We start from the raw sequence: 17,876 nt of genomic DNA, 5'->3' as shown, positions 1-17,876 counted from the left end.
GGCCCAGGGAATTATAGGCCAGTCATCCTAACTTTGGTACCTGGTAAGATACTGGAACAGATCAGATGCTTACAGATTGATTGTTTAATAGAAGATAATTGGGTTATATGTAATAGCCAACATGGATTTGTAGAGAATGAATCATGCCAAACCAACCTAATTTCCTTCTTTGACAGGGTTATAGCCTGGGTAGGGGGAGCAGTAAACATATATCTTGATTTAATAAGGCTTTTGACACAGTCCCATGTTGCGTTCTCATTAGCCAGTGTGGCCACAACTGTTTCACATTTGGGGACAATATATACCTTCAAGTCAGTGGCATTGCTATGGGTACCCGCATGGTCCCACAGTATGCCAACATTTTTATGGCTGACTTAGAACAACGCTTCCTTAGCTCTCGTCCCCTAACGCCCCTACTCTGCTTGCACTACATTGATGACATCTTCATCATCTGGACCCATAGAAAAGAAGCCCTTGAGGAATTCCACCATGATTTCAACAATTTCCATCCCACCATCAACCTCAGCCTAGACCAATCCACACAAGCGGTCCATTTCCTGGACAGTACTGTGCTAATAAGCGATGGTCACATAAACACCACCCTATACCGGAAACCTACTGACCGCTATACTTACCTACATGCCTCCAGCTTCCATCCAGGACACACCACATGATCCATTGTCTACAGCCAAGCTCTATGATACAACCACATTTGCTCCAGTCCCTCAGACAGAGACAAACACCTAAAGGATCTCTATCAAGCATTCTTAATACTACAATACCCACCTGCTGAAGTGAAAAAACAGATTGACAGAGCCAGAAGAGTACCCAGAAGTTACCTACTACAGGACAGGCCCAACAAAGAAAATAACAGAATGCCACTAGCTGTCACCTTCAGCCCCCAACTAAAACCTCTCCAGCACATCATCAAAGATCTAAAACCTATCCTGAAAGATAATCCCTCACTCTCATAGATCTTGGAAGACAGACCATTCGTCGCTTACAGACAGTCCCCCAACCTGAAGCAAATACTCACCAGCAACCACACAACAAATACTAACCCAGGAAACTATCCTTGCAACAAAGCCCGATGCCAACTCTGTCCACATATCGATTCAAGTGACACCATCATAGGACTAATCACATCAGCCACGCCATCAGGGGCTCGTTCACGTGCACATCTACCAATGTGATATATGCCATCATGTGCCAGCAGTGCCCCTCTGCCATGTACTTTGGCCAAACCGGACAGTCTATACGCAAAAGAATAAATGGACACAAATCTGACATTAGGAATCATAACATTCAAAAACCAGTAGGAGAACACTTCAGCCTCTCTGGTCACTCAGTAACCGACTTAAAGGTGGCAATTTTGCAACAGAAAAGCTTCAAAAACAGACTCCAACAAGAAACTGCTGAACTTGAATTGATATGCAAACTAGATATCATTAGCTTTGGCTTAAATAGAGACTGGGAGTGGCTGGGTCATTACTCAAATTGAATCTATTTCCCCATGTTACGTATCCTCACCTTTTTGTCAACTGTCTGAAATGGGCCATCTTAATTATCACTTCAGAAGTTTTTTTTCTCCTGCTGATAATAGCTCATCTTAATTAATTAGCCTCTTAGAGTTGGTATGGCAGCTTCCACATTTTCTCTGTGTGTGTGTATATGTATATGTATATATCTACTTACTATATATTCCATTCTATGCATCTGCTGAAGTGGGCTGTAGCCCACAAAAGCTTATGCTCAAATAAATTTGCTAGTCTATAAGGTGCCACAAGTATGCCTGTTCTTTTTGTATTCAAAGAGTAGTTATAAATGGTTTGCTGTCAAACTGGAGAGAGGTAGCAGGTTGGGTCCTGCAGAGGTCCATCCTTGGTCCGGTACTAGTTAATATTTTCATTAAGACTTGGATAATGGAGTGGAGAGTATGCTTATAATATTTACGGATGACACAAAACTGGGAGAGGTTGCTAGCACTTGGGAGGACAGGATTAGAATTCAAAATGAGCCTGACAAACTGGAGAATTAGTCTGAATTCAACAAGATGAAATTCAGTAAATACAAGTTGAAAGTACTACACTTAGGAAGGAAAATTCATATGCATAATTACAGAAAGGGGAATAACTAGTTAGGTGATAGTACTGAAAAAGATGTGCAGATTATAGTGGATCACAAATTGCATAAGAGTCAATGTGATGCAGTTGCGGAAAAAGCTAATATTCTGGGGAGTATTAACAAGAGTGCTGTGTGTAAAACCTTGCTTGTAAATGTCCTGTTTTTATTCTGTACTGGTGAGACCTCAGCTGGAGTACTGCATCTAGTTCTGGGTGCCACACTTTAGGAGAGATGTGGATAAATTGGAGAGAGTCCAGAGGAGAGCAGCAAGAATGATGGGTCAGGTTTTCTAATCCTTCTATGAGGAAAGGTTTTTAAAAAAAACAAAACACAACCAGGGCATATTTAGTCTTGAGAAAAGAAGACTTGGGGTGGGGACCTAGTAACAGTCTTCAAATATAGTAAGGGCTGGTATAAAGAGGACTTTGGTCAGTTGTTCTGCATGTCTGGTGAAGATAAGACCAGAAGTAATGGGTTTAATCTGCAGCCAGGGTGGTTTAGGTTAGATATCAGGAAAAACTTCCTAACTATCAGGGTAGTTAAGCACTGGAATAGGTTTCCAAGGGATGCTGGGGAATTCCCATCATTGGAGGTTTTTAAGAACAGGTTGGACAAACACCTGTCAGGGATGGTCTAGGTTTACTTGATCCTGCCTCCGTGCAGGAGCCTGGACTAGATGACCCCTCAAGTCCCTTTCAGCCCTACATTTCTGTGATTGAGAGATGGGCCTAGGTATTTAAACATAGGTATTGAAACATCATTGTTTGTTTGTATTTTGTACAGCCCTATGTCATACAATGTAATTTTAATCCGTAACATATTTCTAAATCAACTTACAGCAGAAGTGTAAGACTTTTTTACTTCATTGTAGTGAAATAGTATGTTAAAGCTAATAAAACAGTGACATAAACAAATAATTGATAAAAATGTTGACTCCGTCAGGGTAAGCAGCTGGCATGCTGGGACACTTAGTTTTTTTTTTTTACCTCGAGCATCCACAGGCATGGAGGTAAACCTAAGTAAACAATCTCAGCCCACCAGCAGCTTATCCTGATGGCCTGGGAGCCAAAGTTTGCAGATCCCTGAATTATAGGGTCAGTTTATGAACGGGTTATAACATTTTTCCATTTTTACTTATCCATCTTAGGGGCAGGGGGTTGGCTTATGAACAAACCAACTTATGATCGAGTATATATGGTAATTAAATTTAGCATCCTTCTAGGGAGGAAAGTACCAAAAACAAATAGTGAAATTTAACTTTAAAAATGGAACTTACACAAGAAGGACGCTTCTTAAATGGAAATTAAAAATAGGAGTCACAAGGGTAAAATGCCTTCAAACATCATGGAGACTACTTAAAAACATAGAGGCTCAGACCAAATGTATTCCAAATTTAAAAAGATGGTAGGAGGACCAAAAGAATGCCACAATTGCTGAACAGCAGAGTAGTGGAGGCCATTATAGGCTAAAAGGCATCCTTTAAAATTTTGAAGTCAAATCCTAATGAAGAAGGTGCACAAACTCTGGCAAGTAAAATTTAAAAGTATAATAAGGCAGACAATGAGAGAATTTGAGAAGCAACTTGCTAAAGACACAAAAACTAACAAGATATTTAAGTCCAAAGCAGACTGCAAGGAGTCGGAGGGATCTCACAAAACTGGGCGACTGGGCAACAAAAAGCAGATAAAATTCAGTATTGATAAGTGTAAAGTTATGCACATTAGGGGAAAAAATAATCCCATCTATACATACACAATGATGGGTTCTAAATTAGCTGTTACCATTCATCTTGGCATTACCCTGGATGGTTCTCTCAAAAATTCCGCTCAATGTGTTGCAGCAGTCCAAAAAGACTAACAGTATGTTAGGAACTATTGGGAAAGGGATTGAAAATATTGTAATGCCACTATAAATCCATGGTGTGCTCACAGTTTAGAAAAGAGAGCTAAAGCAGGATATGATAGGTGTATAAAATCATGCATGGTATGGAAAAAGTGAACAGAGAAGTTATTTACCCTTTCGCACAATACAAAAACCAGAGGTCACCCGATGAAATTAATAGACAGCAGATTTAATACACATAAGAGGAAGTACTTTTTTCAAGCAATGCACAGCTAACCTGTGGGATATGGTGGCCAAAAGTATAAATGGTTCAAAAAAGAACTGGATAAATTCATGCAAGACAGATCCATCAATGTCTGTTAGTCAAAATAGTCAGGGTTGCAAGCTCATGTTCGGGGTGACCCTCAATCTCAGATTACCAGAAGCTGGGAGTGGAAGACAGAAGCAGATCACTGCATAATTGCTCTGTTCTGTGCACAAGCTCTAGCATAACAAGAAGATACCAACATTATATTCCATAGGAAGCCTCTGTAACTGTTAAACTAAACTCCTTGGAGTAAGGGCCATGTCTTATGTTTTTTCCGTGCATAGCACACTGACAGCACTCCATAATTGTTGGAAAATAAACAGTGGAAATATGGGTTACAGTGATTCATACTTCCTTCTCACATTCTGTTTCAAACACACAGGTGTTGCTTTTGTGAGATGAATACTGCCTGATTTCTGTTGCCATGTGATTCACCTGCATCAAGATTGAAATCTTTTTTTATTAAATAATCTTGGAAACAAGATAAATGTACTTTGCTTTTGTGTAGAACGTAATTGATATCTGTTTTTACGATGAGCATTTAAAATCTCTCACAGTACAATCAGGGGGAATGCATTATCTCCTGTATAAAGGCAATACAGTGCTGAAATATTCCTCCTTAATTTTGGTCAGAACGAACAAAAGTGTCTGTGTTTATTCCTGCCTAATGCATCACAAATCTGCTGACATGCTAACCTTGGAGTCTTGGCTGGCGTTAATCAGGCCTGTGCACCGGCAGGAAAGATGTACCTAATGCACTCCATCAGTGCAGTTTGCATATGGAAGTTCTCACAGGGGAGCTGCCCTGTGCCAGCTGAGGGTTACCTGCCCACTGCAGTTATTGTATGTAATTATCGAACCAATCTGTTCAGCCCAGCAGGGTTTAGATGGTAATCATGAAGCAACACTTTGGAAAAGAAAGATGTAATGTGCTCTCCCCTTCTCCTATCAACTATGTGAAGTTGTAACACTTTTAAAGATATTTTAGTAAAGCAGTACATTCTTATTCAGTTAGTAAAGCAAGTTAAACTTTCCCAATGTTTAGCAAAGTTATGTATATGGGCCAACGCATCCTTTGCAAAATAATGTGATTTTTTTTTTTAAAGAAAGGTTCCATAGCCACCTTAAGAATACTTTGCAACTTATCTTTGTAATACACAGATAAGTTCTATATATCCACAAGTTTTAAGATAATGTGTCTTGAATAGAGTTCAGCATTCCCTTGTAGCTCTCTTTGGAAGAGAACCTATAGTTGCCATTAGGAAAAAATAATGTGCTGTCTGTGGGTGTAGATAATTTTTAGCTGTGCAAAAAAAGGCTTTAAGCCTTTGGTTTCAGATAAAGTTTGACTTAATATGGTATATGTTAATTACTAAAAATATAATTAATTTTAATGTTGGGTAAGAACATTTTTCTGTATTTTAGGATAGATTGATCCTTTGATAATTATTAAATTTAAATTTAATAACTAAAATTAGAGAGGCCTTGATTTAGAAATGTGGATTGTTATAATTTAAAATAAAAACATTCTTAAAATGTAAACAAATAGCTTTTTGTGGAAAGCTAAAACTGAACTGTTTAAAATTGTATATTGTAATCAGTACTGTGTCTAACTTTTAGATTAATATTTTTGAGTCATTTGCCTTCTGCATATAGAGTATAGTGAATGTTCAGATTAGGTGTTATGGAGATTGTGGGACAAATGACTTAGAACCATGGAGTAACACATGTAAATAGCTTCTACCTCACTCTTCTTTAGTCAGTCTATGTGGAATTTCTGCTGTTGTCTCAACCACTTACTTTCTTTTCTTTTTTACAGAAGAAAAGAAAGGCAGCGGCATCAGCAGCAGCCACAACAGAGGAAAGCACTGGAACAGACATGGAAGATGTGGAAAGTCCACGAAAGAAGAGACCTGCTCGTTGTAGTAAGTCAAGAGACATACTTCCATTAGTCTGTGCTATTCACTCCCACACTGATAAGAATTAGTCCTACCTTTAAATTTTTGGCTTTCATGGCAGGTAACTTTAGGAAAATTGAAATTTAACTATCTGTCCTACGTACAGCAATTATATGAATATGTTCATTATGTTTGCATATCATATAAAGCTAATGGGACTATTAGTTGATAAACATTGGTAGTTGCTCCCTGCCCCTTTTGCCATTGGTCATTGTCCCTCTTCGTTTTCATTTTTCTCTTCCCCTGTCTTGTCCAATTCGCTGTCAGGAAACGCTGACTCCTCAGGACCAATTCATCACAGCATGTTACAGCCAGAGGCTAGCAGCAGCAGCTTACAACAGTGAGTGGATTTAAAGTAAAGGAAAGGAGTAGTTTTAAGGACAGAGAATTATGAAAATAGAATTAAAATAATTTGGTACATTTTGACATAATTGCTTTTCTTAGAAAAAAACGTAGTCTAGTACAATAGGGTTGCTGTAAATCAAGATTAAGATTCATTGGTAGAGCTGTCTGAAAAAACTTGTGTAGTACATATTCATGCTATTTCTGGCTTTAGCCTTTGCTATTTATCCCTCACACAGATGAAAAAAATTCAACTAATTAGAAAAATAGTAAATGATTCTGAAGAATTTTTGTTTCAGGTTATATTTTTCAAATAAAAGTGCAAAGCAGTGTCCAGGGTTAAGCACTATAAAAATAACAAAACAGTGGAAGTCAGAGACACTTGAGTTTTTAACAAGCAAAACTGATTTTATGGTAAATGCAGAAGGGAAAGAAGGAAGGCAGGGGAAAAAGTGATGCTACACTTGGAAGTAGAATTATTGGTAATTTATTAATTGAGCCTGGTATAAATACCTAGATAGCATGACATGAACTACAGCGATCAGACTAGTCTCATACCCAAGTTTGACATTGTCCCTTCATGTTTCAGTTGTTTACGTTACAGAGAAGTCTGACTATGAAAAAATGTTTGTGCATTTTTAATATGAATGTTTCTGTATTGCTAACTTCAATTTATTTATAATTTTTTTCAGTCCTGGAAGGTTGTTAATTAACTAGATTACACTTTATGCAGGCAACAGAGGGATTCAGTTTTATGCTGAATTTTATTCTATAGTTTAAACAGATTTTTATTAAGACCATATGACACAATGTTTTATGATTTTTGTGACCACCAAATCTGTACACTAGCAGTGGTTTGGCCACTAATCTGAACCCCAGGTACTGGCCTAAACCTGATCCAAATCTGAAAACTGCGTTTTGGTTCTTCCTAGTTAAAATATTTGTGATATCTTCTATGACTGATGCATATCCTTACTTATTGCATTGCCTTCTAAAATTTGAGTTCAGTATTAAACAGTTCTTTGTATCAGTTTGGATCTCTCTGAAGGTGCACATGCCTATGCATGTGAGCTTGGAATCTTTTCGGAGTAACAGTGTCTGGGCCATACATGTCCTGTGTCTCTTCATGCTCTCATGTGAGGGCTTAAAGGGTCGATTGGCTGCGACACTCCCTCAGTTCCCTCTTACCATGTATGCCAACAAGACAGAACCTGGCAAATGTCCGACCTGGTATTCTTCCTTGAGCTTCAAATTCACTTCAAATTATATTATGAAGAAAACCCTCTTCAATTCCATGTTTCTAACTGATTTGGATGTTCCAAAAAATTTAAATAAAACCCAGGTGGTGACCCCATTGAGCATTGAGGCATTTCGTGCTAGCAGTCATCATGGTGGATTTTTAACCCCTATGGGTTTAGCTCTGTCCACTGTGAAATGATCTTGTGCTCTTAATTGGCAGGCATAGCCGATGACTTTTCTGCTTTGGGAGGGGCACATCCCCAACAGATGCTCAGTCTGTCATTTCTTCTTGGCCCACACTTGAAAGTGGAGAGACAAGGCTCAAATTACACCTCTTTGAGCAATCCATGAAAGTCATGTCTGATCCTGGAGAGGAGAGATCCATGGAATGTGAATAGAGGAGACTATCGACAGCAAGTGCTGCAGAAAGCAGGCACCTGACCACTTGTTCCAGCCAGAAGTCATCAAAGAGGGCACCAAGACCACTGGCACCAAGACTTAAGACACTGACTACCCTGACATCTGCATCAGTGACCTCTGCACTGGATGCTTTAGCACAGACTCCAGGACAAGGAGACCCATGTCATCTGCTTTACAAAGTGCCAAGCAACAGACCCACACCAAGTGCAAATGCAGCTCAGTGTGTGTAGTGGATTCATCCTCCAGGAGGACTTAAAACATTCCTCCAAAGATGCATTTTCCAAGTCCTCCTCGATGTTGAGGGCTGGACGCACGGTACTGACTCTGAAGAACATGCAAGAGACAGTGGTACTTATGCTGATTTTGACACCGGAACCAGTATGGGTACTGAGATATGCCTTGGAGGTACTGACATCTCCTGTCTCCTTAGTACCAGGACAGGCACCTCACCAGAGGCCCTGGACCTGGATTTACCCCAGCAGGACCTCTGTTCCCAGAGGATGTACTTCTATTCACCATTTCCAACTCATTCCTTCTCCCCTACATCATATAGGGAACCTCTCCTGTCAGACCATAAAAGGATCTGAGCTGGAGTTCTAGAAGTGTTCCATTTTGGGCACTTGTGTGACTGGCAGTGGACAAGTCAACAGCAATCTGGCCAGTACCCTTAATGTTCCACATTGGCCTTTGTGGGCCTACTGACGTTCACCTTCGTGTGTGTCAAGGAACAGATCATGGTCACATGTGTCCACTAGCAGTACTTGTGGTCCAGGGAAAAAAAACAAGTCCACTAAGGGGATTCTGAAAGATAAGGATCCTGAGAAATTGGACCTTTTTGGTCACAAGTTGTATTCATCTGGTTTGCTCCAGTTCTGTATCACAAACAACCAGGGCCTATTGAAAATATTTTTCCATCCTATTTAAGCCACAGTACTGTAGAGAAGTGTTCAGAGATGCTATCGAACGGAGCCAGATGACAGCAAATGGATTTGTCTGGTACAGCTTCTAGAGCATATCCATGGCAATCACAATAAGATCTGTCTCATGGCAACAGCTGTCTGGGATTCTGAGAAGTCTAGGCAACTATAGAGGACTTAGTCTTCAAGGGAATGAGCTGTTCTGCAATAAGACAAATGAGGCACTCCATTCCATCAAGGATTTGAGAGCAGTGCTGAGGTTACTAGGGATCTACACCCAAGCCATTTCAGTACCAGCTCCTGCTGTTGTACCCCGCAGTCACAAACCAGATTACACACACTGATATACCAGGAGATGGGATGGCAGTCATCCTTTTCCATTGCACACCAGGCTCCATCCCAGAGTCAGCAGGTTGGATGGGAGCATCAAGAGCCATGTCAGGATCCAACCCAGGGATGACAATCAGAAATTACTTTGCCCCTTTCCATTGGATGTGGTCAGAGATAAAGCCAACAAGTGGGTGGTGGACATTGTAGCCATTCTTTGCTTGCTCCCCACTATCCTCCCAGTCCCTCTTCAAGGGCGCATCTTGTGAGAAGCTATTACTAAAAGAAGTGGCCTTGTTTCATCTGTGAGCATGGGAGAAGTTTCTTAAGAGTACAGGGTAAGAGGCTTCTACTCCCTATGTTTCTTTATTCTTTTATCCATTTATCCTTTTCCTATTGCCATCATATGCCAGCAATGCCCCTCTGCTATGTACATCGGCCAAACTGGACAGTCTCTAAGGAAAAGGATAAATGGACACAAATCTGACATTAGGAATGGCAATATACAAAAACCTGTAGGAGAACACTTCAACCTCCCTGGCCACACAATAGCAGATTTTAAGGTGGCCATCCTGCAGCAAAAAAACTTTAGGACCAGACTCCAAAGAGAAATTGCTGAGCTCCAATTCATCTGCAAATTTAACACCATCAGTTTAGGACTAAACAAAGACTGTGAATGGCTTGCCAATTACAGAACCAGTTTCTCCTCCCTTGGTTTTCACACCTCAGCTGCTGGAACAGGGCCCCATCCTCCCTGATTGATCTAACCTCGTTATCTCTAGCTTGCTTCTTGCTTGCTTATATATACACACCTGCCCTGGAAATTTCCACTGCTTGCATCCGAAGAAGTGGGTATTCACCCACGAAAGCTCATGCTGCAAAACATCTGTTAGTCTATAAGGTGCCACAGGATTCTTTGCTGCTTCTACAGAACCAGACTAACACGGCTACCCCTCTGATACTGAACAGGAGCAGTTAATAGGAGTTTTGCAAGGGAGTTTTAGAGAGGGAGTAGGAGAACCAGATAACACCTGATCAACATTTTCTGAATTTTGGCAATAAATGCTCCCTCCCCTCCCAAAAAACCCTAAGAAAAACAAAAAAACTGCAGAGGTAAAAAGAATGCATGCAGAAGTACAGCAGCAGAGTGGGGGCTATCCAGTTCATTGCACTGAATGCAGCATGTATGATTTACCTCTCTTTTGGGCAGTTGGCATGTGTGTGCATTTGGTGCAGGGAGCTTATGACCCTCAGAGACCAAGTACAGGCTTTGGAGACCAGAGTAGTTGAACTGGAAGAGCTAAGGGAGACAGAGGAACATATATGAGACTTCGTGGTATACCCCAACCTCTGTGCTGTTGAGGAGGGTGAAGGTCTTGGGGAGGGAGAACATCAAACTAGAGCAAAGGGAAACGATCCCATAATTAGAACAGGAGTACTTGTGGCACCTTAGAGACTAACAAATTTATTTGAGCATAAGCTTTCGTGGGCTACAGCCCACTTCATCGGATGCATACAGTGGAAAATACAGTAGGAAGATATATATACATAGACACACACCCAGGCACACAGAGAGAACGTGAAACAATGGGTGATACCATACACACTCTAACGAGAGTGATCAGTTAAGGTGAGCTATCACCAGCAGGAGAGAGAAAAACATTTTGTAGTGGTAATCATAATGGTCCATTTGCAGCAGTTGATAAGAAGTTGTGAGGAACAGTGTCTGTGTGTGTGTGGGGGGGGAATAAACATTGTGTAATTACCAATCCACTCCCAGTCTTTATTCAAGCCTAATTTAATGGTGTCCAAAATTAATGGTGTCCAAAATTAATTCCAATTCAGCAGTCTCTCGGTGTCTGTTTTTGAAGTTTTTTTTGTTTGGTAATAGCTCACCTTAACTGATCACTCTCGTTAGAGTGTGTATGGTAACACCCATTGTTTCATATTCCGTGTGTGTGTGTATATATATCTTCCTACTGTATTTTCCACAGCATGCATCCGATGAAGTAGGCTGTAGCCCACGAAAGCTTATGCTCAAATAAATTTGTTAGTCTCTAAGGTGCCACAAGTACTCCTGTTCTTTTTGTGGATACAGACTAACACGGCTGCTACTCTGATCTCATAATTGGGACCCTCCTTCCAGATGAAGTCATGATATCCTCTTTCACTGAGGACTCCTCTCCGGAGAAGGAATCCCAGTTATTAGGAAGAGACAGATAATAGTAATGGGAGATTGGATCATTAGAAATATAGATAATTGAGTTGTGATGACCAGGAGAAGGTGAATTGCCTGACAGATGTGAACGTTGCATATCTCTTGAGACATCTAGACAGGCTTATGTGCAGTGTTGGGGAGGAACTGGTGGAAGTGGTACATGTAGGCACCAATGACATAGGGAAAGGTAGGAGAGAGGTCCTGGAGGCCAAATTTAGGCTGCTAAGTAAGACATTAAAGCCCAGGACCTCCATGGTTGCTTCCAGTTCCATGCGCAGGAACAGTCAGACAGGCAGAACTGCAGGGTCCCAATGCATGGATGAGACAGTGATGTAGGGATGAGAGTTTAGGTTTATTAGGAGCTAGGGAACCTTTTGGGAAAGGAGGAGCCTATAAATGAAGGATAGGCTCCACCTAAACCAAAACAGAGCCAGATTGCTGGCATGTAAAATTTAAAAGGTTGTAGAGGAGTTTTTTTTACTAAGGGTGGGGGAAGCTGACAGTTGCGGAGGAGCCACATGTATTATAAGGGAGGCTCTATTAATGGGATTCTCTGTATCCTAGTAAAGAGGAGAGGGTAGAGGTTATAAAGTACAGGAAGGAACTGAAGAAACAGTCATGAAAGAGAGCCATTCAATTTAATGACAAGTAAAAGGTGACAAATTTAATAAATGCTTATATACAAATGCTAGAAGTCTAAATAAGTTGGGCAAACTTAAGTGTCTGCTATTAAATGAGGATATTGATATAATAGGTATCACAGAAACTTGGTGGAATGATGATACTCAATGGGACATGGTAATACCAGGGTACAAAATACATTGGAATGACACAGTAGGTTATGGTGGTTGGGGAGTGGCACTATCTATGAAGAAAAAAAGTCAAATATAGTAAAAATTCTTACATGAATCAAATAGAACCATAGAGATAAGAGGTGTCTTACATTAAAGATCCTTGTAAGTGGGAGAAGGGTGTTTGACTCATGTGAGTCAGTATAAAACTCTTAACACTTTTTTTGTAGTTTTTCCTGGTTAATGTCTTCCAAACACATTTTAAAAGTGGTAAATAAATGTATTGAAAACTGGTTTTATATATTGTTATAGAGTAAATTAGACAATAGTTTGTTTCCAGTATATGAAACATACAGAGTAAATTCTGTATGTTTGGGAAAATAGGTTTTCTATCAGTCCTCTAAGAGCTTTCTGAGACAGTAATGGCTTAATTCAGTTTAATTTAGAACAGAGGACATGGATAATTCTTGTTGGACCTAATAAAATGTGGAAACCTTTTTGTGTTTACCTTCTATTCAAAATTAATAAGGATAGCATTTTGCATATGATCTGCTCCTGTAACGAAGTGCAAGACTTCTGGGGAAAATCTTCCATTGGTCAATATTTTGTGTAATAGAAATTTTTCATGTTCAGCTGAATTGTTTCATAAGAATAAATTAAGTCATCTCTCTTTTGTTAAACCGTAGTTAGATATATTGCAGAATGCTGAGTGGGTGTTGCAGTACTTGCAGTCCAAACCTGGGTTTAAGGACCTGGAAGTGAAATTTATTGCTGGGGATGGAAGCGGGCGGGGGGATACTCTACTGACTCACTGAAGCACTTACTTACAGTGAAATGAAACCTTTTCAAGATTTTATTAAGCAATATAGTTAAATAAAATAATTTTTCTGATTTAATTCACTGCCTAATGGAAGGGTTGATTTTTTTTTTTTAAACATGTACTATATATGGTTATTGATGTATATGGAATTGGTTGTTGGGATGTCTTCAACAAAATAATTGAAATACAGGTATTCCTTTACAATTGTAAAAGTAGCTTAGAATCATAGAACTGGAAGGGACCTTGAGAGGTCATCTGGTCCACTCCCCTGCACTCAAGACAGGACTAAGTATTATCTTCTAGACCATCCCTGACAGGTGTCTGTTGAACCTGCTCTTAAAAATCCCCAATGAATGAGATTCCACAACCTCCCTAGACAATTTATTCCAGTGCTTAACCACTCTGACAGTTAGGAAGTTTTTTCCTCATGTCCAACCTAAACCGCCCTTGCTGCAATTTAAGCCCATTGCTTTTTGTCCTACTGTCAGAGGTTAAGAAGAACAATTTTTCTCCCTCCTCGTTGTAACAACCTTTTATTTACTTGAAAACTGTTATGTCCCCTCTCAGTCTTCTCTTTTGCAGACTAAATGAACCCAATTTTTTCAATCTTCCCTCATAGGTCGTGTTTTCTAGACCTTTAATCATTTTTGTTGCTCTTCTCTGGACTTTCTCCAATTTGTCCACATCTTTCCTGAAATGTGGCGTCCAGAACTGGACGCAATACTCCAGTTCAGGCCTAATCAGTGCGGAGCAGAACAGAAGAATTACTTTTTGTGTCTTGCTTACAATACTCCAGCTAATACATCCCAGAATGATGTTTGCTTTTTTTGCAATAGCATTACACTGTTGACTCATATTTAGCTCCACTATGACCCCCAGATCCCTTTCCGTGGTACTATTTCCTAGGCAGCCATTTCCCATTTTGTATGTGTGCAACTGATTGTTCCTTCCTAAGTGGAGTACTTCGCATTTGCCCTTACTGAATTTCATCCTATTTAGTTCAGATCATTTCTCCAGTTTGTCCAGATCATTTTGAATGTTAAATCCTATCCTCCAAAGCACTTGCAACCCCTCCCAGCTTGATATCATCCACAAACTTTATAAGTGTACTCTCTATCATCATCATCATCATGTTCCTATTATGCCTCTGGCGTTTAGGGCACCGACGAAGCTCCTCCACTCCTGTCTATTTCTGACAAGTCTTTCTATGGTTCCCCAGCTGTGCCCTAGGTTTTTCAGCTCGGCTTCCACAGCTCTTTGCTATGTTGTTTTCAGGCAGCCTCGTTTTTGCTTGCCTTCAGGTGTCCATCTTATTGCTTCTCTGGTGATGGAATCAGTTTCCATCTGAAGCACATGACTGATCCATCTCCGATGCCTCCTGGCAATGATGGTGCTCAGATTGTCTTGGCTACACTGTGACAACAGATCTTGGTTTGAGATTGTTCTGGGCCAAAAGATACAGAGGATTTTTCTGAGGCAGGATGTATGGAATAAAGACAGTTTGGACCTGTCATATTTTCTCATTCCCCAGAATTCTGCACTATAAAGTAGTGTTGAAAGTACACAGCTCTCATAAATCTTGAGTTTGGTGTTGTATTTTGATGATTTCCAGACTGAAGGTTTTCCTGGCTTTATTGATTTTGTTCGGGATGTCCTGGCTTGTTCCACCATCCTGGCTCATGGTGCTGCCCAAGTATGTGAATGTTTCTACATTGGTGAGACCATAATCCTCTATCTGTACTGGTGATGGTGAGGCAATATTAAAGGTCATGATATCTGTCTTATTGCAGTTGATTTTCAGCCCAATTTTCTGGCTGAATGCATTGAGTCGAGTTGTTTTTTCTTGTATATTGTGTTGGGTATGTGATAGGAGAGTAACATCTGCGAAGTCCAGGTCTTCAAGGGATGAGAAGAATGTCCATTTAATGCCTCTTGGTATGTCTTCTGTTGTACGCCGCATTACCCAAACAATGGCAATGTTGAAGATTATTGCAGATGTGACACACCCCTGACATGCTCCTGTTTTGACTTCAAAACTGAGCTCACTGTGATCAACACTGCATGTAAAGTTGAAATAGAAGCTTTTGATGATGTTGATTATATGGAAAGGAATTTCATATGCCTGCAGAATGCACCATAGGTTGGTCCTGTGAATGCTGTCAAACGCCTTCTCAAAGTCTATGAAATTTATGTAGTGTTGCCGTTGCCATTCTAAGCACTGTTCTATTATGTTTTGCACTGTGAAGATCTGGTCTGTGCATCCAAGTCCTTTCTGAAAACCAGCTTGCTCTTTTCTGAGAACACTAACTGCCTCTGATATACTGGACTATGATCTTACACAATACTTTGCTTGGCACAGATAAAATACCATACCAGTTATTACAATCACAAAGTTCCTTTCTTTGTTATCTTCATTATAATCCCGGTCCAGTCATGAGGCAATTTTTCCCTTTCCCAGTAAATAGAGTAGGTGTAAATAGAGGAGATGTAAATAGAGGAGCTTCGGATTGGGAACTCTTTAGTTGTAGAGTAGATCCAAACTAATTTGAGGTATTATGCTTTTAAAATGCTAATAATATAAACCATCTTCTCATAAAACTTTCCTGCTGTCTTTACTGTGTAACGATAATGTACTTTAATTTTATTCTATTTTTAAAAACTACAGATTCAGAAGCCACCAAAACACTGAAGAAGAGTTCACCGAAAGGCAGAAGAACCAGAAAGAGAGTCCAGAAGTAGAAGAACTAGAATAACATGCTCCTCTTCTTTGCTTCGCTTTGTTTGGCTACTGTGTAATGCTGGAATCTTTGCTTCTCTTTTTAATGTTTATTTTTACAGGATTTGAAAAATGGCTATGCTGCAGTTTGTACCTTGTTTGGAAGAATAAATGTTTTATTAAAGTGTATTTGTGTACTCCATGTAAAAAAAATACTATCCATAAATGCAGAAGTTTTCAAGTTTTGAAGTGAGGTTGTTTTTAGTATTTGCATATTTTTTATGCTTTTGAAGGAACCTGAAGAGAAGAGAAAATTGTGCCTCTTTTGCTCCTTTATGATGTAGTAAGAAAACCTGAAACTGTGTTCAAATGATTTTTTTTCTCCTTGTTGCTACCTCAAAAATAGCAATGTCACGTCTGGTCTTTCCTGTTTTTGCATGAAGACTTTTTGGAGGCATGAAATATGGACTTCGCGTTAACTTGGGGGAGGGAAAGGCATTCTTGATCATTGCGTAGACATCTCTTCTTTCAGGTATTTCTCAAGTGTTTGAATTAAATAAGCATTAAACAAAACAGATTTAAACAGTGAATAAAAATCACTTCCGTTCTCAAGCCTGGCTTACACAACAAAATTTAACAGTCTGAACATAGTTTTGAGCAATCATGTTAGCTGTTTCATCTTGCAACTAAGCTGTGTTCAGTTAGTGTGCATTGCTGAAAACCATTTTTTGACATGTCTAAATTTTATAATATAGATGAGTTTTACTTAATCAAGTTTCATTTGAACGGTATTTGTCTTTATATCAGTTCTCCAGTTATTCATTGTCTTCCAGGAGGGTGAGTAGAATTTCTGTAACCTCCCCTGCCTCCAGTAACCAAACATACCTCAGGCTTTCTTTTTATATCATAGGGAAGCAAGAAAGGGTACAAATTCAATTTTTTCTCTACTTGGACACTTTTTTCCAATAAAAACGTAGGTCTCATACTTGTCACATCAGAATGATGCTTTACCTTTGTTTATAGGTGAGATGACATTCTCATTTGAAATTCCAATTTTTTTAAAAAGCACTACTTTTATGCTGAACTTCCTCATGGTAATTCTTAGCTCCAACAGGCATTTTTTGGAAAAATGGAATAAATTGTTATGCTCCATACTGAAAATTAACACTTTTTTGCACTTAAGCAATTCAAAAAAATCCTCTTAATTTGGCCTGGACATAGATCTCAAGAAGGAAATGGTGGTGTGATAAACTGCTTAAAAGTAGTAGTTATGAACAAATGAAATACCATACTGTACATTGCCAATTTATTCTTGCTGATTTAAATGCTTGTATAAAGTAGTTATCCAGGTATCCCACACACTGAAATAAATGGGTATGTTAACACACAAAGTGTAAAGTGTTCATTGATTAGGTGATGTACCAGATTTTTCTTCTTAAACAAGGAAATTAATGTTTAAAATAAGATTTTTAAATAGACCAGTGGAAGAACACCTACTGCCTTCTCACTTCTGGCATTATTTATTTATTTTAAAATGGAGATATCCTATCTCCTAGAACTGGAAGGGACCTTGAAAGGTCATTGAGTCCAGCCCCCTGCCTTTACTAGCAGGACCAAGTACTGATTTTGCCCCAGATCCCTAAGTGGCCCCCTCAAGAACTGAACTCACAACCCTGGGTTTAGCAGGCCAATGCTCAAACCACTGAGCTATCCCTTCCCACCCCCCTCAATACCTGAGGGAGGAAATAAACATAAGGCTTTCCTAGGATCTGCTGTGCATAGGGATTATGGAAATATGGCTAGATATTTGCAAGTATAGTACCGCCATGGGCTAATACTTTGGCTACCTCAGATT

General features: G+C 39.6%; 1 protein-coding gene across 9 annotated transcripts in view; it reads left to right on the top strand.

Moving 5' to 3' along the window:
• Positions 1–17,412, top strand: part of VRK1 (VRK serine/threonine kinase 1) — a 65,645-nt gene extending 48,233 nt beyond the window's left edge. For 4 of the 9 annotated variants that reach the window (XM_039536436.1, XM_039536437.1, XM_039536435.1 and 1 more), the window contains exons 12-14: positions 6,093–6,198; positions 6,499–6,571; positions 15,971–17,412. In XM_039536436.1, coding sequence (XP_039392370.1) covers positions 6,093–6,198; positions 6,499–6,571; positions 15,971–16,058 — 267 coding nt within the window. In that variant the 3' untranslated portion in view covers positions 16,059–17,412. Of the gene's footprint in view, positions 1–6,092; positions 6,199–6,494; positions 6,572–15,970 lie in introns of all 9 variants that reach the window. The other 5 variants (XR_005597892.1, XR_005597891.1, XM_039536434.1 and 2 more) reach the window with 5 other exon arrangements.
• Positions 17,413–17,876: the final 464 nt, after the last annotated feature.

Source organism: Mauremys reevesii, linkage group 4 (assembly GCF_016161935.1).
Source record: "Mauremys reevesii isolate NIE-2019 linkage group 4, ASM1616193v1, whole genome shotgun sequence".
Classification (NCBI taxonomy): domain Eukaryota; kingdom Metazoa; phylum Chordata; order Testudines; family Geoemydidae; genus Mauremys; species Mauremys reevesii.
Note: the sequence above shows the minus strand (reverse complement) of the source record. Positions and strands in the feature narration are given on the sequence as shown.